At 37.8% G+C, this 19,256-nt stretch overlaps 1 protein-coding gene across 1 annotated transcript in view; it reads left to right on the forward strand.

Moving 5' to 3' along the window:
• ZFR (zinc finger RNA binding protein) overlaps positions 1-19,256 on the forward strand; it is an 84,931-nt gene that overhangs the window by 18,535 nt on the left and 47,140 nt on the right. Inside the window, exons 3-5 of the mRNA XM_068990386.1 lie at positions 7,399-7,681; positions 9,301-9,445; positions 12,457-12,675. Coding sequence (XP_068846487.1) covers positions 7,399-7,681; positions 9,301-9,445; positions 12,457-12,675 — 647 coding nt within the window. The remainder of the gene's footprint in view (positions 1-7,398; positions 7,682-9,300; positions 9,446-12,456; positions 12,676-19,256) is intronic.

Below are 19,256 nucleotides of genomic sequence, written 5' to 3' on the forward strand. Positions count from 1 at the left end.
GGCTCCAAAATCACTGCAGATGGTGACTGCAGCCATGAAATTAAAAGACGCTTACTCCTTGGAAGAAAAGTTATGACCAACCTAGATAGCATATTCAAAAGCAGAGACATTACTTTGCCGACTAAGGTCCATCTAGTCAAGGCTATGGTTTTTCCTGTGGTCATGTATGGATGTGAGAGTTGGACTGTGAAGAAGGCTGAGTGCCGAAGAATTGATGCTTTTGAAATGTGGTGTTGGAGAAGACTCTTGAGAGTCCCTTGGACTGCAAGGAGATCCAACCAGTCCATTCTGAAGGAGATCAGCCCTGGGATTTCTTTGGAAGTACTGATGCTAAAGCTGAAACTCCAGTACTTTGGCCACCTCATGTGAAGAGTTGACTCACTGGAAAAGACTTTGATGCTGGGAGGGATTGTGGGCAGGAGGAGAAGGGGATGACAGAGGATGAGATGGCTGGATGGCATCACTGATTCGATGGACATGAGTCTGAGTGAACTCCAGGAAATGGTGATGGACAGGGAGGCCTGGTGTGCTGCGATTCATGGGGTTGCAAAGAGTCGGACACGACTGAGAGACTGAACTGAACTGAACTGAAAGCCACTACGTGCTAACCAAGAACATCTTTATGAAAAGTAACTATTCCAACCACAAAAAAAGTAGTGAGATGAGAAGCATTGTTTTTCATTTTTACAAATCTTTTTAATATCTCCTTGGATATAGAGATAAGATGGTTGGATTCCCATGTCTGCTTTTGCATTTAGTCTGTTGCAATAAGTTGTTTGGATTAAAATATATGAAGGCAATTTGTAATTGAAAAAAGAGAACCAACCTTGTGGACCCTGTGTAATAATCTTAGAGACCCTTAGCTGTCCTTGGATCACGTTTTGAGAACTGAAATGTAGGAAAGTTTCCCCTGTTACTAGATGCCATTTATGTGGACAAGCCATTTGTACACATAACTTATTGTGATTTCAGTAGTGTAATATAAAGCCAGGTCATATTAATGGAATTTGAAAGATGGGCCCAGAGTCGGGTACAGATTCAGGTTGAGGCCAGAAATGTAGGTGTAGAGTTGTATTGGAATAACTATAAGGGAGTATTTAAATTTAGGGCTGACTTGTTAGTCATTAAAGTTGCCTGTCTTAGAATTCTGTTCTAATATCTTATGCTTCCCTTTTCCCAGAATAATGCATTAACCAGTTAAAAATAGATAGAAGGACTTAATGATAATAAGTCCCTTATTTTCCTTCTCCCTGCTTCCTAATTCCACTTCCTAGGGACCCTCACCTTTAATACATCTTGGTTTTATTTCTAACTTCCATATCACTAAATAGTATGCTGCATTTTTATATCTTAATTTATCAACTATACATTAATTTGACTTCTTACAGTCGTGGTGAGTTCATATATGCTTCTCATGTTTCTCCTCCCAGATCCAGTAATATGGCTGTCTCTCTTCCAACAGTACTGTCAGTTCTGTTGTCGTTCCATCACAAGCTGATAGTATCTTGGTACTGTTAAGAATCTTTAAATTCTTCTGCTTCACTCTCCTTCTTTCTCCACTCCATCCATCTACTCAGCAGTAGTTTTCCTTGTGATAGCATTTACATTGTGTTCTGTAATAGTTTATCTTCCGTGATTTAGGTTTATTCTAAAACTTGAAAGCAAAACCATTTCATTTTTATAACTGTAAATAGTATATACTGTGGTGCCAAGTACTGATCTATGATTAGAATTCCTAGTGTATTCCATTTTATAACCCTGTATCACTTAATAATCTTTCTAGGCTCAAGTTCAAACGGGTTTTCCTTTTTTTACACTCTACTAGTTGCTCAGCTGTGATCATGATTTTTCTTGACCAGTTTCATATTTCCTGAAGTCTTTCATTAACCTGTTTTTCACCCAAGTCTTCTTGGTGCCTTGATTATATCATGAGATTTCCCCAGGCTCCTGATCTGCTGTCTATTGTCCAGTCATCTGTTTTCCTGAACATCTTTCTCCTGGAGGCTTCTGTCCTTCCTTTGATTGCGGTCTCATCTGGGCCTTTGTATTACTGCTGACCTGGGCTTTTATCACTCTCCTAGTTTGAATCCACTGTTTGTGGAATTCCATGGTATTTTTCTTGTTTAATTTTTTGGTGAAGTACATTTTCATGTAGCTTCCTAAGGAAAGGCATATAGGAGGTAAACTTCAGACCTTAAATGTCAGAATCTATATTCTGTGTTAATAGTTTAGATGGGTGCAGAATTCCACATTGATAACCATTTTCCCTTGAATTTTCAAGACATTACCATATTGTCTTCCAGCCACTAGTGTTAAAAATAAGTCTGATTTTCATTTAGTTGTGTGTAGGTAACCTGTTTTGTTTGTGTCTGGAGAGTTAAAGGATTTTTTTTCTCTTTGTCTTGAGGTGTTATGAAAAGCTAAATGTCAGCGTTGTCCTTTCTTTCTGTTCTGCACTCTGTAGACCTCTGAATTTGAAAACACATTCCTCCCTTCAAGAGTGGGAAAATTTTATTTCTTAATTTCTTCCATCTGCTTTTTTTCTTTTCTCTAGAATTCCTTCTTGTTAGAATTTAAGACCTGCTATATTTATCCTTTCTTTTTAATCATTTTCTTTATCTTGTTAATGTCCTTCACTTTTATCTTCTAACAAGTGTAAAGTTCTTATTTTATAGATACAAATTGGAGATTTTGAAAATTCTTACCTGTTGCTTTGAGTTATCCATGTCCCATGGAATCATTCTTGTTTCTTTTTCAGTTTGTAGTAATATCTGGTCATTTTGGCTGGCTGTCTATTTTGATAAGTCTTCTGACTGTCTTCACTTTCAGCTTTGTTGGTTTTCAGTTGCTAAGACGTGTCTGATTCTTTGTGACCTCATGGACTGCAGCACACCAGGCCTTCACTATCTCCAGGAGTTTACTCAGACTCATGTCCATTGAGTTGATGATGCCATCCAACCATCTCCTCCTCTGTCACCCCCTTTTCCTTCTGCCCTCAACCTTATCCAGCATCAGGGTCTTTTCCAGTGAGTCGGCTCTTCGCATCAGGTGGCCAAAGTATTAGAGCTTCAGCAGCATCAATCCTTCAATGAATATTCAGAGGTGATTTCCTTTAGGATTGACTGGTTCAAGTAACTTTTGCTGTTCAAGTAACTCTCGTTGTCTTCTCCAGCACCACAATTTGAAAGCATAATTTTTTGTCACTTAGCCTTCTTTATGGTCCAACTCTCACATTTGTACATGACTGCTGGAAAGATCATAGCTTTGACTATATGGACCTTTGTCAGCAAAGTGATGCCTTTGCTTGTTAATATGCTGTCTAGGTTTGTCATAGCTTTCCTTCCAAGGGCAAGCATCTTAATTTCATTGCTACAGTCACAATCCAGAATGATTTTGGAGCCCAAGAAAATAAAATCTGCCATTGTTTCCACTTTTTCTCCATCTATTTGCTATGAAGTGTTAGGACCAGATACCATGATCTTAGTTTTCTGAATGATGAGTTTTAAGCCAGCTTTTCACTCTCCTTTTTCACCTTCATCAATCAAGAGGCTATTTAGTTACTCTTTGCTTTCTGCCATTAGGGCAGTATGGGCTGCGTTTCTGATGTAGTTGCTGTTTCTCCCAGCAGTCTTCTTGATTCCAGCTTCTGCTTCATTGAGCCCAGCATTTTGCATGATGTACTCTGCATAGAAGTTAAATAAGCAGGGTAACAGTATACAAACTTGATGTACTCCTTTCCCAATTTTGAACCAGTCCATGTTCCATGTCTGGTTCTAACTGTTGCTTCCTAGTCTGCAGACAGGTTTCTTGGGAGACAGGTAATGTGGTCTGGTATTCCCAACTCTTTAAGAATTTACCACAGTTCATTGTGATCCACACAGTCAAAGGCTTTAGCATAGTCAATGAAGCAGAAGTAGATACTTTTCTGAAATTCTCTTGCTTTCCCTATGATTCAGCGAATGTTGGCAATTTGATCTCTGGTTTCTCTGCCTTTTCTCAGTCCAGCTTATACATCTGCAAGTTCTTGGTTCACATGCTATTGAAGTCTAGCTTGAAGAATTTTGAGCATTACCTTGCATGTGAAATGAGTGCAGTTGTGTGGTAGGTAGTTTGAACATCTTTAGCTTCAGTTCTTAAGCTGAAGGTAAATAGTTCAGGAATATGAAACATTTTTTTACTCTTTAATATCAATAATATCCTAAATGCTCCCCCCTCAAGAGAAATACCATTCTTATTTTATGTCTGATTATTTCTTAAGCTTTCTTACCCATGTTGATTTCCTATGTTTGTTTCATAATTTGTTTTTTTTAGTTTGTTGCACTTTAAAACTGACTGAAACTGATTAGATTTATTTACAAAGGATATTATCATCTAAATAAAAGCCTCTGCTCTCCTGGTTGTTTAGTAAATGAAAATCTCATTTCACAGATTATTTCTGTGGCACAGGATGTGGGTTTTTATTTTATGTCCTGGTTTATTTAAGATTGGTGGGGGGAGCACATGACTTGTGGGATTTTAGTTCCCAAGCAGGGATTGAACTGGGGCCATTGGCAGTGAGAGTTCAGAGTCCTAACCACTGGACTGCCAGGGAGTTCCCTATTTAAGAAACGACTTAAGGACAGTTGTGCGTGTGTGCTCAGTTGTGTCTGACTTTTTGCGACCTCATGGACTGTAGCCCACCAGGCTCCTCTGTCCTTGGGATTTGCCAGGCAAGAATATTGGAGTGATTTGCCATTTTCTTCTCCATAAAGATGGTTAAGTCTTAAGTTTTATATAGAGGTATAACTTACCTTTTATTCTAACACTCGAGACTAGGCAAAAACCTTGATTTGAACTGTTTCAACTTAAGACTAATTTTACATAAACTAATTTGAACTTGACCTGAATTCTTAAAAATTAATTGTTTAGAATTAGCTGCTTGATATTTAATTGCATTAGTATAGTCCAGTGTGGTCATCTGTGTCATGTAAAAGACCGTTTTTCTAAAGATATTTGAAATTGAAAGAGAATTTCCCAGATGGATCTAAGATAACACATCAGAGAATCCTTATTCTTAACTGCTGTCAGCTGCCCTAGCCCTTGACTCCCTGGGAACTGAGAGTGGATCATCATCTTCATGATGCTTTGTTGGAGGCTGTGGTTCCAGTCCAGATGATGGTTAGGGACCTGCTTGTAGAGAGCAAGTTAGATTAGTTAACCTTAAGGATGTAAATATATGGTAATTGCTAAATGCACTGGCATCTTTTTTATATGGCTGCTGGGAAGAGTGACTATAAAATTTATTGTTCACATTGAGACATAGTTGAGTGAGAATACTATTAATAAATATGTGGGGCAATAGGCATAAACCAGAGCACAAGGTCATCCATCCCCAAGCTGTGTGGACTTCTAAAGATCAGAGGCAGTATACATCAAATTGCCTGCCTAGCATACTTGATATTTCTATTCTACTCCAACTTTTGCTTTTTGTCCTATAGGACACATTTTGGGGAGCATAAAATGTGAACAGATGCTCGATGAAGAGCAGTGGGATGAATGGAAACAGTATAGGAATTCAAGACTCTCTGGATTTTTATGTATCCGTATAGCCTGTACGTGCGAAATCTTAACCAGTAAATGTTAAATACAAGTTCCACAGAACTGGTGCATTTATATTTTAAACATGATTCTCTTTCTCGGTTCTAGGAATTTTGAAGAACTATACGTTACTGGAATTTTTCTTAACAATGTGGAATTATCCATAGAAAATGTCAATGCCCATCTAATTTCCCACTATTGCAGTTTAAACTTCCTTTTTCCTGTCTTATAATTGGCATATATGTAGAAAATGTTAGCTAATTTTTAGTGTCAAAATGTGGAAAACCTCATCCAAATAGAAATTATAAGAGTTTCTTTGGACTCTGTTCTAAGTTTTTGTTTTTTTTTCTTTTTCATATTGGGCTGAAATCTGCCACCCTTCCATCCATTGGTTCTAGTTCTGTTCTCTGGAGCAGCATGGAGTAAGTCTCTTCTATTAGAAGGCAGCTATCATATCTTCCAAGGTCACCTTTTCTAGACTGAATGTCCCCAGGTCCTCTACTTTTTATGTAAAATAATACCCATACTTATAAACTTCATACTGATTCCTTTTGAATACATTCTAATTGTCAGTGTCTTCCATAATACAGTTAAAATATGATGGCCCCAGATTTTAATTCTATGCCATATTTTTTTGGTATTGTGCATACCAGTGAAGAATATCCTGTACTGTAACCCATGAATCAGGCACACTAGTTTATTAGTGCAGCTTCAGCTATGTCAGGTATTTTTTTTTCTTAGCAGTACTTAACTTTTGAGTCGTATTAAAACGTATGGTCAGCTAAAACCTGTCAGGTAAATAACTGTTGGGGCTGTCGTTTTTTTTAAGAAGGCATTTCTGCCTTGGTAATAGAGCTTTAGCAGGTGTGATTGTGAATGTATTACTTAACAGAGAACCTAAAACAACAAAAACGTTTTTATATGCTAACATCTGTGGGCCTTGTTTTATGTGACATAGGCTGTCAAATTAAAAATTAAAGTAAATGTTACTTTAAGAACTTTACCTGAAGATTGATTTGAATCAGAGTTTTGGAAAATGGTTTTGTCTCTTTGAGGTCTAAATGGTTATGATTGCAAAACATCTGACTTAGGTCTCCTTTTGCAGCATGTGCTACATTTTTAAGAGAGAAAGAAATGTGTATAATGATTGCTGCCTGTAACCTGGAAAATGTATCTAATATAATAGATACTGCATTGTAAAATCTGTACTCTAGAGGATTTCTCAACCTCAGCACTGTTGGCATTCTTTGGATAATTCTTTGTTGTGGATAGCTGTCCTTTATAGGATATATAACAGCATCACTGACCTCTACCCACTAAATATGAGTAGCACACGTCACCACCTTCTCCTCTGCAGTTTGATCATCAAAAATATCTCCAGACATGACCAGGTATCTATAGGAGGGCATAGTCTCCCCTAGTTGAGAACCACTGCCTTAGAGCAGCAGAAGTATTTCTTAAGTCATGTCGGTAACAATTTTTACCTTAAATGTTTTCCTTAATTGGAGCTAGAATAAGCTCCTAATTTAATCAGTTTTTCTTCCTAATACTGCTTCTTATCTCAGTTTGTCCTCCCTGCTTTGTGATAATGATCTTTTGATCTGAAACAATAAGTGTGACTGTCTTAATTTATTCAGATTAAGGGATGAAAATTATGCAACAGTAACAAATAGGGTATTTGGTTAGGTGGTTTATTAAGTTCATACTTGTTCTTTTGTAGTCCATGATTAAATTACTGGGAAATGTGCTTTTAAGTTGATTGAATTCCTAGATTTTAAAAATTAAATTGTATTTTGTTTATTCTTCTACTCCACAATATAGCCAGCAGCCAGCTTCGGGTGTAGCCTACTCGCATCCAACCACCGTTGCTAGCTACACTGTCCATCAGGCTCCAGTGGCTGCTCACACAGTTACTGCTGCCTATGCACCAGCAGCCGCCACAGTTGCAGTTGCCAGGCCTGCTCCAGTAGCTGTTGCAGCTGCTGCAACAGCTGCTGCTTATGGAGGTTACCCCACTGCACACACAGCGACTGACTATGGTTATACACAGAGGCAACAAGAAGCACCTCCACCACCACCCCCAGCTACTACACAGAACTACCAGGTAAGAAAGCTTCTGCTTTCATTAGCCTTAACATACAGGTTCAGTGGCATCAGTGTTTAATGTAATGTCCAAGCCAATGCTTTTCAAACTTGAGTCTTGCAAAATATACCTCTAATGATAGAGAAAAGTGAGTGTATATTCCTAGGTAATCCAGGGGCATACTCCAGAGATTAAGCTTCCTTGCAGTGAGTTTTATATTTTTAATAGCCTAGTCCATTTCACTTCACTCTATATATATGTTTGCTTTAATTAAAAAAAAATTACTGGCTAAATATTTTAATTTAACAAGGGTTTTGAGAAAAATTAAGACATATAAGGTCTTCTGCCCCTTGTTGGTACTGTGGCATTATTTATCCACTTGGGACACCCCTATGTCTGTTTCGAGAACCATGAGCTTCAGCTGTGTGGGACAAACAGATTACATAGTGTTAGGACTTGCCTGTCAGTCCAGTGGTTACCTGGCACTTCCACTGCAGGGAGCTTGGGTTTAGCCTCTGGTGTGGGAACCCACATGCTGGAATGCCATTAAACAAAGCAAATTACATAATGTCTTCCTGAAACACTGTGGAAATTCTGTTGACTATGTGTACTTCCCCTCGAGATACTATTTCTTTATAACAGAAATTGATCCTGCCCTTAAGTCATCTAATTGCTTCTTATTAGGTTTATGGGAACATAAAGCTCTTAATTCTCTTTATAAAAATATGGTCTCTCTATGTCTCATATGGCACTAAATTACTACTTGCTTATTTAATAAATTTGGTCCTAATTCTTTTAACCCATTTTTTGTTTGTTTACTTTTAAGATCTAGTTTTTAAACTTTGGGGCTTCTGATTTTTTAATATTCTTTCTAAAATAAAGGGATTTATTTTGTTATCCAAGAAATTGACATGGATCAGCATTATTAGCATTTGCTATTAATATTTAGCAGGTTTCTAAACTCAGAATTACTTTGACGTGTGGTTGTTTTCCTTACGTCCATAGACAGAATATAATAAATTTTATTATTTTTAATAGGGTGTATGAAGCCCATCATTTTCTGGGTCCTGCCTACTTCTTCAGTCTTTCTACCTGTGTGCCTCCCAAGCCCTCCTCACTATATACAGTGCTAGAATTCAACCAGCTCATCTTGATCTTCATTGCTTTTGAGATTTGTAATTAATATTCCTTTCCCTTAGAACCTCTTGTTTACCTTCCCTCCACCTGGAAGCTCTTACTCATCATTATGTTAATAATAGTGGTAAATAAGGACGAACAAAAAGAAAGCTGAAACAGTCACAAAGCTTAGAACACCCAGGTGTTCTTTACTCTGGAGTCCATCTTTAAGGCAGATCCACCATTCAGTTTTTAAATAAAATTAATTTTTAGGTAATGTTTATTTTTAAATGTTTTGATGATTTTTTCTACTGTAAAAGTTAAGCATGCTGCTTAAAATGATTTGATCTTATTTAATGAAGTCCCAAATGAATCCCCTTTGTGTTGAATTTGAATCTTCTGTTTATATTCATACATATTTAGGTTTCTGTTTTCCTTTATTGGATTTTTAATGTGGCAAAGATGAGGTTTTTTCCTCTGCCACTTCACTGATAGCAAGATTTTCTTTCATTCTCTTTCTTTAGGATTCGTACTCATATGTAAGATCCACAGCTCCTGCTGTAGCTTATGATAGTAAGCAGTACTACCAACAACCAACAGCAACTGCTGCTGCTGTAGCTGCCGCCGCCCAGCCTCAGCCTTCTGTTGCTGAGACCTACTATCAGACAGGTGAGTTTATTAACATACCACCCTTCCATTGTACACTGTTGAAACATATTATTCAAGGTGTTATTTAATGAAGATAGGCTTTTGAATCCATCTAAACTTATTGTGTTATATTACCTTGAGAGGCAGGTTCTAGCCATGTCCTCTTTTCTGTGTAAAAATGCCTTTGAGTCCCAAAGAGAGAAGGCTCTGGAGGCAGTTCATAATCATATCCTTCTCTCTTGGAAGTGTATTTCATGTCTGATCTTCAGCTTACAGTTCTTTTTCTGCTGAAATAAGCGGTACAAAAGAAGTTGTGGCAGTAACTTCTGGCTGCCTGCTTTTGGCCCAGAAATGCCCAGACATACCTTCCTTTGTAATAAGTGGAGGCCCTGATGGTGGTTTCCATTTTGTGGATCCATATTTTTAATTCATCTTTCTCTGATCTGTAATGACAGTTGGTTTTGTTATCAGCCACTGATAGTACAATATATATTAACGGTTTGAATGCAGAAACTGTTTTGTTTGCAAAGCCTACATATCTGTAGTCTTTAAAAGATGGATTTTTTTTTTCATAGAAATTTAACTGAGCACCTTTAAGACCAAAGCTCTTTTGAGTTCTGAAAAGTTAGTCAGTTCAGTTGCTCAGTGGTGTGCAACTCTTTATGACCCCATGGACTGCAGCATGCCAGGCCTCCCTGTCCATCACCAACTCCCAGAGCCTGCTCAAACTCATGTCCATCGAGTCAGTGATGCCATCCAGCCATCTCATCCTCTGTCATCCCCTTCTCCTCCTGCCTTCAATCTTTCCCAGCATCAGGGTCTTTTCCAAGGAGTCATTTCTTCACATCAGGTGACCAGAGTATTGAAGCTTCAGCATCAGTCCTTGCAGTGAGTATTCAGGACTGATTTCCTTTAGTGTTGACTGGTTTGATCTCCTTGCAGTCCAAGGGACTCTCAAGAGACTTCTCCAACACCACAGTTCAAAAGCATCAATTCTTCAGCACTCAGCTTTCTTTATAGTCCAACTCTCACATCCATACAAGACGACTGGAAAAACCATAGCTTTGACTAGATGGACCTTTGCCAGCAAAGTAATGACTCTGCTTTTTAATATGCTATGTTGGTCATAGCTTTTCATCCAAGGAGTGAGCATCTTCTAATTTCTTGGGTGCAGTCACCATCTGCAGTGATTTTGGAGCCCAAGAAAATAAAGTCTGTTACTGTTTCCATTGTTTCCCTATCTATTTGCCATAAAATGATGGGACTGGATGCCATGATGTTCATTTTTTTAATGTTGAGTTTTAAGCCAGGTTTTTCACTCTCCTTTTTCACTTTCATCAAGAGACTCTTTTAGTTCTTCGCTTTCTGCCATAAGGGTGGTGTCATCCTCATATCTGAGTTTATTTTTCTCCCGGCAGTCTTGATTCCAGCTTCATGCAGCCCATCATTTCACATGACATACTCTACATATAAGTTAAATAAACAGAATGACAGTATACAGCCTGAAAGTAGGTGACTCTTTTATTTTTGAAGGACCATGAGAGTGTGGGTAGAGCCTTGAATTAGGAAAGAGTAGAATTGGTTTCTAGCCCTGGTGTTACCAGTATCATGGGCAAGTGATTTTTTTACCTCATTTCATCTCTTCTCTTATTTGTGAATGGGGTAGTTGACTCAGCTCTTTCTAGGTTAGTTTTAGATCTAGGATTGATTTTATGAGTCCCTTAGAAAGTGGGTTAAAAGTACTTTGAATTATAATGATCCTGACTTTTCTTATAGTCTCCTTTCTAATGATCTGTGGGTACAATGAGCTTTAATAAACTTCTTGATTAATTACCAAGGTTTGATGGATTATGCTGAAGAGTACTGAATTAATCTTGAGTCAGATTACCATGGTATAGTCTAAAATCTGACATGACCATGTGACTTTTTAAAATTATTTAGCTCTTGGACATCAGAGTTTTCTGGTAAAATGTTGTACACATCTGTATGTTATGTGGATCAGAGTTCATACTATGTGTAGAAAAAGTTTTATAAACTGTTAAGTGCTGTTTATTTAAAGTACATTTACTTAACTAAGTGTAAATGAGTTTGGTCCCTGATATATTTGGGCCTTTCTCAGAAAATTACATTTGTATGCTTTAGTGATCCTTAATGAGGGATTAATTATTAATTTAGTGATGGTAAATCTCATAAGATTCTTAAGGTATTCAAATAAGTATATGTGCGCTCAGTCATATCCGACTCTTTGTGACCCCATGGACTGTAGCCCACCTGCCAGGTTCTTCTGTCCATGGAATTTTCCAGGCAAGAATACTAGAGTGGGTTGCCATTGCCTACTGCAGGGGATCTTCCCTACCCAGGGATCAAACTTGAGTCTCCTGCATTAGCAGGCAGATTCTTTAACACTGTACCCCAGGTATACACTGGTTGTAATGTGTTCAAAGACAGCAGAAAGTTCAGGCGAGACATGATAGCCGTTTAAGAACAGCTGCACTCGAGCTATTGACATTTGAAGAATTAAGTAGCTCCTTGTGGGTTGTAATTAGCTTGAAGTTCACTATGGACAAATCAGTAAACTTCTTTTAAATGGTATTTGAACAAGTTCCATATAATCAAGCATTGAAAATTTTACTGTGACTTAAATTATACTTTGAGGCACACTCTGTTTTGTTCCCAGTATTAAGTATAACTCTCAAGTATACTGAGTAGCCCAAATACACACACACACATTCTTTCCTTAAAACTATTTGTTAATGACATGGTTTAAGTAGTAGTGGTATTTCAATTAGTGGCAAATCTTGACAAAATGTCATTTTGGAAATATATAGAAAGCATCTGGGGAAGAATAGTAATTTATATAGATGTTGTACTTTATGAAGTTGGTAATAAGAATTTTACTCCTTTTATCAAGGAGAAATTGCTAGCATAAAATTTCCAGTTAATGATGTTTATGTTTGTTTTTTCTAGGATATTGGTACAGTAACTATACTGGTTCACCTTTCTAATTTTCTTATGTCTCTTTCCCAATTTAGCCCCAAAAGCAGGTTATAGCCAAGGTGCAACTCAGTATACACAAGCCCAGCAAACTCGACAAGTGACAGCCATAAAACCAGCCACACCAAGTCCAGCTACCACTACTTTCTCCATTTATCCTGTATCCTCCACCGTACAGCCAGTAGCAGCTGCAGCTACTGTGGTGCCATCCTATACCCAGAGTGCTACTTATAGTACCACTGCAGTTACTTATTCTGGTAAGACTGATAAAGTGTGTTTAAATGAGTAAGCAAATTAAACTCACTAAGAAACTATCTCGGTTTTCTGTGGGATGATTTTACTCCCAGTAAAGCAAGAATTGAATTAATTGGTAGGTGTTAATACAAATATTTGTACATAGTGTGGCAGATGAACCATACTCTTATGATGTATGGTTGTTTTTTTTTTAATGCCAGGAAATTTTAGCAGAATGTAAAAATGCCCTCTGGGCTTCTAAAACCTTGGGCCTAGCATTGCGGTCAGAGAAAATAACATCCAGTATTCTACAGGGTCATTTCCTGTCTGACTTTTCCAAATGAATTTGAAAGTTCAAGGTTAACTTCAGGAGGTACCACTGACATATTTACATTGTTTTTCCAGCTCACAAGGAGTTATATCTTCATATTTACTATCAGGAATAAGTAATTTGAAAATATTGGGGGCCTTTATAAACATTCATAGATGATGGTTTTATAACACATTTTTGGAAGAACAGAGTAGATTTATTTTCCTTAGTAATCACATATTTTTCCTGGCCAAGAATAATCACTAAAACCTTGCTGTGCCCACTGTACTTCCTAATTTTCCACTGAGGTATGTTGTAGTATTGGAGTGCTTAAAGTCACACATGGCTTTTTTGAAGACACTTAGTGATGTACTAATGTATAGTTTGTTGTTGGTTTTGCATTTTACTTATTCCTTAGTATGCTGTCTTATTCATGGAGGATTTAAGGTGGCATAGGTAATTTCATTTTTCATCTCTTGATGTTTTTTGGTAGTTGAGGTGTTAGAAGTAGCCGCTGAATTTTTAAACGTTTTTTATTTCTCAGATTATTTTTAATCTCTTACTCTATGTCGAACTCTGTGCATGATGTTAGGGATACAAATTAGTCAGGCATGATATGTTTGGGATCAAGAGTTCATTGTGGCTGAAATACAGGATACACAGGATAACAGGAAATTGAGGCTGGAAATGTCAGTGTGGAAAGCCTTGTATGGTCTGCTGTGTTGTCTTGTCTTTATCTTGTGGGCAGACAGGATGCCAAAGAGAGCTCGAGAAAGGGAGCAATGGGGACAGATTTGTAAGTTAATTAAGACAGCCGTGTGGAAATGAACTGACATAAGGAGATACTATTATTCTTTGATTTGTTACTCATGATTGAACAGATACAACTTTTCTGCCTTTCTCTGGTTAACTGGTTATAACTGTAAATGGAGTTATTTCAGTGAAATCTATTTGGACACTTAAGGAAAAAAACACACATCAGCTTTAATAAATAAGGAATGTGATATTATCCTTTCCTTTTCCTTGTTTTTCCCTTGCATCTATTCTTCCCTTTTTCTTTCTGCCTCTCTCAGCCTTTGTCTTTCTCAGTTGCTTAAATATACCTTACACAGCATGAAAATAATTATTTATGTTTACTGCTTTCATATGTAAGTGATGTATCATTTTAAAACTCAAAGCTATTGATTTAAAAAGGAGGAAAAATTAAATTACTAGGCATCTATCCCTAGACACTAATTACCATTAACTTTTAGTGCATGTCTTTCTATACTTTCTTCCATGGGATTATGCATATATAAACATAATCGTTTCTTTATAAAAAGTGAATTTTGTCTTATATGTACTACGGTGTAAACTGCTTTCCTTGTTGTGAATGCCCTAAGTATAGAGATACACCATTCCCTGGTTCATGTTTTTTCCCCAATTTTAGAAAATTTTCCTTTTGCAGAAAAGTGAAAGAAAAAAAAAAAACAGACAACACATTCCCATACGACATTTACGTAGATTCACCAAATATTATTTTGTTACATTTGCTTAACTTTCCTCTGTTTAAACACATTTTCAAATGATTTAGCAATGTTTCCTTGTTTTCTAAGTTGCCGATGACTTGGTGCCTTGCCTAGAATTCTTCCACATGTATTTCCTAAAAATAGGAGCATTCTTTTATATAACAAAATGCAGATAAGAAATTGGACATGGATATTATCTAGTAAATTTTCTTCAGTTGTCCACAAATGTCTTTTATGGCTGGACTTTCTCCATAGTTGATGTATTTGTACTTTGTCTTAAATTCAGGATCCAGTCAAGGATTATAGATTGTATTTGGTTATTAGTTTCATTTTCCTTTGATGTAGAATAACCCCTGGGGCTTCCCTGGTGGCTTAACAGTAAAGAATCCACCTGCAATGCAAGGGACTCGGGTTCAGTCCTTGAGTTGGAAAGATTGCCTGGAGAAGTAAATGGGAACCCACTCCAGTATACATGTCTAGGAAATCCCATGGGCAGAGGAGCCGGGGGTTGCTGCAGTCCACAGGATCACAAGAATTGGACATGACTTAGCGACTAAACCACCACCACCACAGAATAACTTCTCTCTTTATATTATCTCTCATGACCTTGATTTTTTAAAAAATATTTATATTATTTATTTACTGTTTGGTTGCGTCAGGTCTTAGTTATGGCATACCGGGCCTTCATTGTGGCAAGCAATATGCTTGCCACAGACTCCAGAGAGTACAGGCTCAGGGTCAGGCTCAGGCTCAGTACAAGCATGGGCTCCGGAGAGTACAGGCTCAGTAGTTGTGGTGTGCAGGCCCCGTGGCATGTGAGATCTTAGTTCCAGGAATAGGGATTGAACCGTGTCCTCTGCATTGGAAGGTGTGTTCTTAACCATTGGACCACCAGGAAGATCCCAGCCTTGATGTTTTGGAAGAATTCAGACAAGTTGTCTTGTAGACTATCCCACAATCTGGATTTATCTGATTTTCTTTATATTTAGATTCTGGCAGTTTTTTAGTCTCGTAGACTATCCCACAATCTGGATTTATCTGATTTTCTTTATATTTAGATTCTGGCAGTTTTTTAGTCAGTAAAACTACCTATGTCAGCATTTCATTTCAGCACAGTCAGGTGCATGTAATAAAGTGAAAGTTGCTCATTCGTGACCGACCCTTTGCAATCCCATGGACTATACAGTCCATGGAATTCTCCAGGCCAGAATACTGGAGTAGGTAGCCTTTCCCTTCTCCAGGGGATCTTCCCAACCCAAGGATGAACCCAGGTCTCCCACATTGCAGGCAGATTCTTTAATAGCTGAGCCACAAGGGAAGCCCAGGAGTACTGGGATGGGTACCCTATCCCTTCTCCAGTGGAACTTCCCAACGCAGGAATCAAACCAGGGTCTCCTGCATTGCTGGTGGACCCTTCACCAACTGAGCTATCAGAGAAGCCAGCCATGTAACAAATAATGTCAGTTTATTCCTTATTAATGGTGTCAAATATAATCACTGATTGAAGTAGTGACTACCAGATCTTTCCTTTTTAAAGATACCTTTTTCCATTTTGTAATGAACCAAGTTATCTATGGGCCTTGTTGGCCCAGCTGTCTTTCTAAGGTGTTACATCCTTTGAAAATCAGTAACTGAATCAAATTCTCCATTGGTGAATGAAAAATCCTTTTACTAAAAATCCTTTTAATTCTCCATTGGTAAATGAAAAATCAGTGTGAAATGAGTTGGATTCTTAGGAATTCTTCCCTGAAGAAGAGTCCCATCACCCCTTCTTTTTTAGTGTTACTATAGGCTTCTTTTTTATTCAGTTTAGTGTAATCCATTGCTTTCATTTTTCTTTTTGAGGCACACAGTGTCCCAAATTTGGATAGTAAAGGATCCTTTTCAAACCAATTCTGAGTGTTTTGAATTTGGCATCATTAGTCTTTGAGCATTTCTTTCTTTTCTAGCACAGTAAGATGTTGCTCTGCCTGATTCACCATTGCATCCCTAATATCCAGCATAGCACCTGACATAGGGTAGGAGATAAAATCTCTGAGAAATTAAAAAAATACTTTAAAAATTCAGTGTCTAGGCTTCCCACACTCAAGCTCTATAACAAAACATCAAGAGGTAAGAACTGAAATGGACCTTATCACCTTATAACCTATGCAGAACAAGACAGTATTAAGGAATAAATAAAATGCAAAACAACAATAAACTTTGAGCCTTTCCTGCCATAGACTCACAATTAGCCATTTCACAAAGGAACCTTGGTTTCTTGTATGGCAGTGGTATTTAGAAACCAAGATCTATGCTTAGAAAAACATAGTTTTTCATGACTAATACTGTGTTATTGTATGCCTGTGCTACGTTTTAAAGTTTCTGTTGGGAACATTTAGTTTCATATTAAGGAAAAGCTTGAAACAGCACTGGGTAAAATAATCATTTTATGTACAGATTTGTCTGTTGGCCAATTGTTTTTCTCAGATAAATTCCTAGATTTGTAACTTATATCAAAGAGTATACACATTTTAAAGAATATATGATACACAATGTGAAATTGCCATCCAAAGAGATCATTATTAGGGCTTCTGAGTTCTGTGTCTGCAATTTTATATCTGCTACAGCTTAGGTCAGCTATTCTTTTTATCTCTTACTGAAAATGAATTCTAGTGTTGGTACCTACTAAATGATGGCTTGTGATATAATGTTTTTACTGCTGATGTGGTAGTCTTTGTTTCTGATACTGTACCTTTAAAAATTATATTCTAACTGTTCTAATTATGCAACTTCTTATTTGATAAGTATTTATAATAAGGTGCTTTTTAGGTGAAATTGTTTTAGCTTTTCAGAATTGAGCTTTTACTTAATTTAGAGACATAGCATTATATTTATTTTCCCTTAATGCTTTATGAGAAATGTATGTGTTTGCTAGTAGTTATAGGAAATTTAAAGGAGATCCCTTAGCAGAGTTCCAGAACCTTCAGCATACCTTTCAGTTTATGCTTTGATTTTTTTAAAAAATGCTGAATAGTAAACTATAATTAAGCTTACCTTTTATTAGTTTTAGACTACATGTGTGCAAATGAAGGAGGTTATTTTGGAAATATTATGCTTAGTGATTTTTGTTGTATAAATAACACAAAGGACCTTAGAAGCTGGTCAGTTCAGTCGCTCAGTCGTATCTGACTCTGCAACCCCTTGAACCTCAGCCTGCCAGACCTCACCAGTCCGTCACCAGCTGCCAGAGTCTACCCAGACCCATGTCTATTGAGTGGGTGATGCCATCCAAGCATCTCATCTTCTGTCGTCCCCTTCTCCTCCTGCCCTCAATCTTTCCCAGCATCAGGGTCTTTTCAAATGAGTCAGCTCTCTGCATCACGTGGCCAAAGTATTGGAGTTTTCAGCTTCAACATCAGTCCTTCCAATGAACACGTAGGACTGATCTCCTTTAGGGTGGACTGGTTGGATCTCCTTGCGGTCCAAGGGACTCTCAAGAGTCTTCTCCAACACCACAGTTCAAAAGCATCAATTCTTCGGTGCTCAGCTTTCTTTATAGTCCAACTCTCACATCCATACATGACCACTGGAAAAATCATAGCCTTGACTAGACGGACCTTTGTTGACAAAGTAATGTCTCTGCTTTCTAATATGCTGTCTAGGTTGGTTGTAACTTTCCTTCCGAGGAGTAAGCATCTTTTAATTTCATGGCTGCAGTCACCATCTGCAGTGATTTTGGAGCCCTAAAAAATAAAGTCAGCCACTGTTTCCACTGTTTCCCCATCTATTTCCCATGAAGTGATGGGACCAGATGCCATGATCTTCGTTTTCTGAATGTTGAGCTTTAAGCCAACTTTTTCACTCTCCTCTTTCACTTTCATCAAGAGGCTCTTTAATTCTTCTTCACTTTCTGCCCAAAGGTTGGTGTCATCTGCTATCTGAGGTTATTGATACTTCTCCCAGCAATCTTGATTCCAGCTTGTGCTTCTTCCAGCCCAGCGTTTCTCATGATGTACTCTGCATATAAGTTAAATAAGCAGGGTGACAGTATACAGCCTTGATGTACTCCTTTTCCTATTTAGAACCAGTCTGTTGTTCCATGTCCAGTTCTAACTATAGCTTCCTGACCTGCATACAGGTTTCTCAAGAGGCAGGTTAGGTGGTCTGGTATTCCCATCTCCTTCAGAATTTTCCACAGTTTATTGTGATCCACACAGTCAAAGGCTTTGGCATAGTCAATAAAGCAGAAATAGATGTTGTTCTGGAACTCTCTTGCTTTTTCCATGATCCAGCGGATGTTGGCAATTTGATCTCTGGTTCCTCTGCCTTTTCTAAAACCAGCTTTAACATCTTGAAGTTCACGGTTCACGTATTGCTGAAGCCTGGTTTGGAGAATTTTGTGCATTAATTTACTAGCATGTGAGATGAGTGCAATTGTGCGGTAGTTTGGACATTTTTTGGCATTGCCTTTGGAATTGGAATGAAAACTGACCTTTTCCAGCCCCGTGGCCACTGCTGACTTTTCCAAATTTGCTGACATATTGAGTGCAGCACTGTCACAGCACCATCTTTTAGGATTTGAAATAGCTCAGCTGGAATTCCATCACCTCCACTAGCTTTATTCATAGTGATGCTTCCTAAGGCCCACTTGACTTCACATTCCAGGATATCTGGCTCTAGGTGAGTGTGAGTGATCACACCACCGTGATTATCTGAGTCGTGAAGATCTTTTTTGTATAGTTCTTCTGTGTATATTTGCCACCTTTTCTTAATATCTTCTGCTTCTGTTAGGTGCATGCCATTT

Source organism: Capricornis sumatraensis, chromosome 18, assembly GCF_032405125.1.
Source record: "Capricornis sumatraensis isolate serow.1 chromosome 18, serow.2, whole genome shotgun sequence".
Taxonomy (NCBI): domain Eukaryota; kingdom Metazoa; phylum Chordata; class Mammalia; order Artiodactyla; family Bovidae; genus Capricornis; species Capricornis sumatraensis.